Source organism: Danio aesculapii, chromosome 12, assembly GCF_903798145.1.
Source record: "Danio aesculapii chromosome 12, fDanAes4.1, whole genome shotgun sequence".
Classification (NCBI taxonomy): Eukaryota; Metazoa; Chordata; class Actinopteri; order Cypriniformes; family Danionidae; genus Danio; species Danio aesculapii.
In genome coordinates this window covers 48,387,755-48,392,754 of record NC_079446.1, presented here as the reverse complement: position 1 = coordinate 48,392,754, position 5,000 = coordinate 48,387,755, and the positions used below count along the sequence as shown (strand labels likewise).

The window sequence follows — 5,000 nt, the reverse complement described above, 5'->3', positions numbered from 1 at the left end:
AAATAATACGTTAATCGTAAACATTTTTAAATGAACATTTATTTATACAAACAAAAGTTTGTCTTAAGACAACATTTTCTTCATTTTCAATTCGATACAGAAAGTAAAAATACGACATTTGAGCTTTTACAGATGCAGGAACAAGATAACAAAAAGGGTGCCACTTCAGCCTAAACGGCAGCTGTGTTATGTTTACTTGGCCTTTTTCTTCACTCTGTAAAAACAGAACAGCATCTATGTGCCTGGATTTGGGCGATTTCGCCTCGCCTCCAAAACGCGGACAGCTGCACTAAATGAGCGTTCGCTTTCACCGCTTGTTGTTGAAATAAACAATTATAATAATAATAATAATAATAATTATGTGAGAATTCTGAGTTATTAAGTCAAAATTGTGTTATAAAGTCAGAATTGCGAGTTATAAAGTCAGAATTGAGAGTTATAAAGTCAGAATTGCGAGTTATAAAGTCAGAATTACGAGTTATGAAGTCAGAATTGTGAGTTATTAAGTCAGAATTGCGAGTTATAAAGTCAGAATTGGGAGTTATAAAGTCAGAATTGCGAGTTATAAAGTCAGAATTGCGAGTTATAAAGTCAGAATTGGGAGTTATTAAGTCAGAATTGCGAGTTATAAAGTCAGAATTGCGAGTTATTAAGTCAGAATTGCGAGTTATAAAGTCAGAATTGCGAGTTATAAAGTCAGAATTGGGAGTTATTAAGTCAGAATTGCGAGTTATTAAGTCAGAATTGCGAGTTATTAAGTCAGAATTGCGAGTTATAAAGTCAGAATTGCGAGTTATTAAGTCAGAATTGCGAGTTATTAAGTCAGAATTGCGAGTTATTAAGTCAGAATTGCGAGTTATTAAGTCAGAATTGCGAGTTATAAAGTCAGAATTGAGAGTTATAAAGTCAGAATTGCGAGTTATAAAGTCAGAATTGAGAGTTATTAAGTCAGAATTGGGAGTTATTAAGTCAGAATTGCGAGTTGTAAAGTCAGAATTGAGAGTTATAAAGTCAGAATTGAGAGTTATTAAGTCAGAATTGAGAGTTATAAAGTCAGAATTGGGAGTTATTAAGTCAGAATTGCGAGTTATTAAGTCAGAATTGCGAGTTATAAAGTCAGAATTGGGAGTTATTAAGTCAGAATTGCGAGTTATTAAGTCAGAATTGCAAGTTATAAAGTCAGAATTGGGAGTTATAAAGTCAGAATTGCGAGTTATAAAGTCAGAATTGAGAGTTATAAAGTCAGAATTAGGAGTTATTAAGTCAGAATTGCGAGTTATAAAGTCAGAATTGAGAGTTATAAAGTCAGAATTGGGAGTTATAAAGTCAGAATTGAGAGTTATAAAGTCAGAATTGGGAGTTATTAAGTCAGAATTGCGAGTTACTAAGTCAGACTTGCGAGTTACTAAGTCAGAATTGCGAGTTATTATGTCAGAATTACGAGTTATGAAGTCAGAATTGCGAGTTATTATGTCAGAATTCAGAGTTATAAAGTCAGAATTGCCAGTTATAAAGTCAGAATTGCGACTTAATAACTTAGAATTTTGACTTTATAACTCGCAATTCTGACTTTATAACTCGCAATTCTGACTTAATAACTTAGAATCCACTCGCTACAGACCCGTAATTAATCTTAATGTATTTTTTTATTACCTGATCCGCCCGACCCGCCGATTTTCCGCAGCGCCCGCAGATACAACCGCCATCCGCGCATCACTAATGTGTATATATCTCTGGCTGTTGATGGTCACAGTCCTCCACGGCACCTTGCTCCCGCATTCATTTCAAAGGAGCGCTACACTTTACTAAAATGGCAGCTCTATTGACGCATTCCTTCCAATTGACAACAACAGTGTAGGCGACATCTAATGTAAATATCTATGTAATGTAGATATGAGAGAACAATTTAACTTATTAAACCAATGCAGTATATGGCACTTTTAACTCTGCTGTCTTGATGCACATTAGTGTAGCAGTATCAATTATAAAGAATCACAAGACATCAATTGTACTAATTTAGCAGCAGAAAACAAAATTAGTACACATTTTCTTCCTCTCCGAATCAAACAGTACAATTATATTTTCTAACATCAAAAACTATATAATAAAAAATATATAATAATAATCATAATAAGCTAAATAAAATAACAAATTATAAATAAAACTAACAAATACTGGGCTGTACAGCAATACAGAAAATATATAAATACAAATATGCAAAAGGTGGAGCAGTAAAAGAAAAATAATTATTATATTTAATAATTATATAATTATATATTTAATTTTAGACTGCAGAAATCTGAAATTTGTCCTCTGGGACAGTTTAGTATGTTGCAGTGTGTGCTGTGTCTGACCTGCAGGCTCTCCAGGTCTGGAGGTGGAGGAGGGAATTCGGGCTCCTGCGGCTGGAAGGCGTCCCTGACTTTAGCCACCGCACCCAGAATCTTAAATCCAGAGTCCAGAAAGCCCCTCTGAAGGCCTGTTCAGGAGAATATTAAGCATAGGTTTGATTTTGATCATTGAATTGTTCAGCTCTGAGAGCTACTAGTGAGTAAATAAATATATGCGGTGAGTGTTTCATAGTAGAGCAAGACACTGTGTTTATTATATATGATAGTAATAGACGGTTACTGTAAAGTCTATAAGGGATACAGCTGCAGATAACTCACATCAATATAGTTTTTGTGACACTGTTCAACAATAATTCATATTTTTACATTACTATGAGGGTTGGGGTAGGGGTAAATGTTAATAAAAGACAATTTAATAGATAATTTAATAAATAATATGAATAGTACTCAGCATAATTACTGTTTTACATTACTGTGATGGTTGGGTTTAGGGTTGTGGTAGGGTAGACGTTAATAAAATACAATAAATGGGTAATTTATTAAATAATATGAATAATACTCAGTATAATTATTGTTTTTACATTTCTGTGAGGGTTTAGATGGGGTAGACGTTAATAAAATACAATTAATGGGCAATTTAAATAATAATATAAACATTTTTGGTTAACTTCCGGCCACAGCTGTATCCCTTCTAGTAACAAGACATGGGTGGCCTAAGTAAAAAATACCCACAAGTCTCGATCACACACTTTTCATCTCCATAGCAACAATCTTTCTTCCTCTGTGTCTCACCTTGGTCCTTAATGTTTGCGGCCACAGCTTTGGCATCCATGACCATTGGAGAGATGGTTCTGCTGAGCTCATCTGAAGCCGCTTTCACCGTTTCTCTGAACTTCGGGTCCTCTGAGTTTTCAATCTCTCGCTTCGCCACCAGCAGGATCCGATTGGCCCGTCGGGCGATGCTGGTTGCCCCGGCGACAAGCATCTGAGGCTGGTGATTGGCCATGGCCACCTGACACTTATCCAGATCTTTCTTAATGGCGTCTTCTGATGCGGCGAGCAGAGACCTGGTGTCTATGGCTTCATCCACCAGACCTGAGAGACGCAGAGCAGATCAGGCACTTAAAGGGGCTGTGAGGAAGATTTTGACTCTTCTAAAGCATGAAAATACCATGTGTTTGCAGTTATTTAAGAGACAAAGGTATTCCTGATTTGAAAATGTGTGTTCTGTGTCAGAATGTCTGTCTTTGTTTTGGTGTGTGACTCCGCCCACTTTTGTATTTTTTATTTAAATTAACATTTTAAATAAAAATATATATTTCAAGTTATAACATGTAAATTACTGAAGTTTATAAAATAAATCAAATAAATTAAAATATAAATTAAAATAAATTAACTATATTAAGATAATTAACATAAATTAAAATAAAAATATTTATAAAAAACAAAATCAAATAATAAATTATAATATACATAGAAATAATGAACATAAAAGTTATATGCCTTAACATTACAACAATGTATAAAATTAAACTGCATTGAATAAAGCACAAAATAAAGAAATTTATGCAAATAAATTCAAGTTCAAAATTTATTTTGGACAGTGTGGCTCCGGACATTTAATTTTTTTAACATAAAAATAAGTAGATATTTTTATTTTTTATTTAATTAACACATTAAATAAAAAATATATGGATAAGATTGAATTAACTTGCTATACCCTGTTAATCACTGAAGTTTATGAAGAAAAATAATTACATTAAAATAAAATAAAAAATGAAAATAAACAACAAATTATAATAGAGTTAGAAATAATTTGTTTTAAGATTTCATGCTATAACATGTTTATTACTTAAGTTTATTAACAAAAAAATACATTAAAATAAAATATAACAATAAAAATTTAAAAAACATTTAAATCAAACAAACTTTAATAAAGATATAAGTAATAAGTAATTGTAATAGATATAATATAAGTAATTTAATAAATATTAAAGTAATTGAATAAGGCACAAAATAAACAAATTTATGCAAATAAACTCAAGTACAAAATTAGTTTTAGTCTGTGTGACTCCGCCCACTTTAATTTTTTTAAAACATAAAAATAATTAGATATTTTTATTTTTTATTTAATTAATACATTAAAAAAATGAAAAAAAAAAACAAACAAAAAAAAAAAAAAAAAAAAAAAAAAAATATATATATATATATATATATATATGGATAACATGCTATACCCTGTTAATCACTGAAATTTTAAAATAAATTAATGACACTAAAATAAAATATGAAAATAAACATAATAATAAATTATAATACAGATAGAAATAATATACAAATATATGTTTTACGATTTCATGTTATAACATGTTAATTACTGAAGTTTATTAAAAAATAAATACAATAAAATAAAATATGAATGAAATAAACTTTAATACAGATAGAAATAATACATATAAAAGTAATTGAAAAAAGCACAAAATAAACAAATTTATGCAAATAAACTCAAGTACAAAATTTGTTTTGGTCTATGTGACTCCGCCCACTTTTGTACACTTTAAAAACTGTAAAAAAAATACATGTTTTAATTTTTTTATTTAAATTAAAAAGAAATATATATATATATATAATATTTAATGCTGTACAAGG

At 30.3% G+C, this 5,000-nt stretch overlaps 1 protein-coding gene across 1 annotated transcript in view; it reads right to left on the bottom strand.

Moving 5' to 3' along the window:
* Positions 1-5,000, bottom strand: part of vclb (vinculin b) — a 103,627-nt gene that overhangs the window by 7,953 nt on the left and 90,674 nt on the right. Inside the window, exons 16-17 of the mRNA XM_056468950.1 lie at positions 3,144-3,446; positions 2,355-2,479 (exon numbers count right to left, since the gene is read on the bottom strand). Of these exons, the coding sequence (XP_056324925.1) occupies positions 2,355-2,479; positions 3,144-3,446 (428 nt within the window). The remainder of the gene's footprint in view (positions 1-2,354; positions 2,480-3,143; positions 3,447-5,000) is intronic.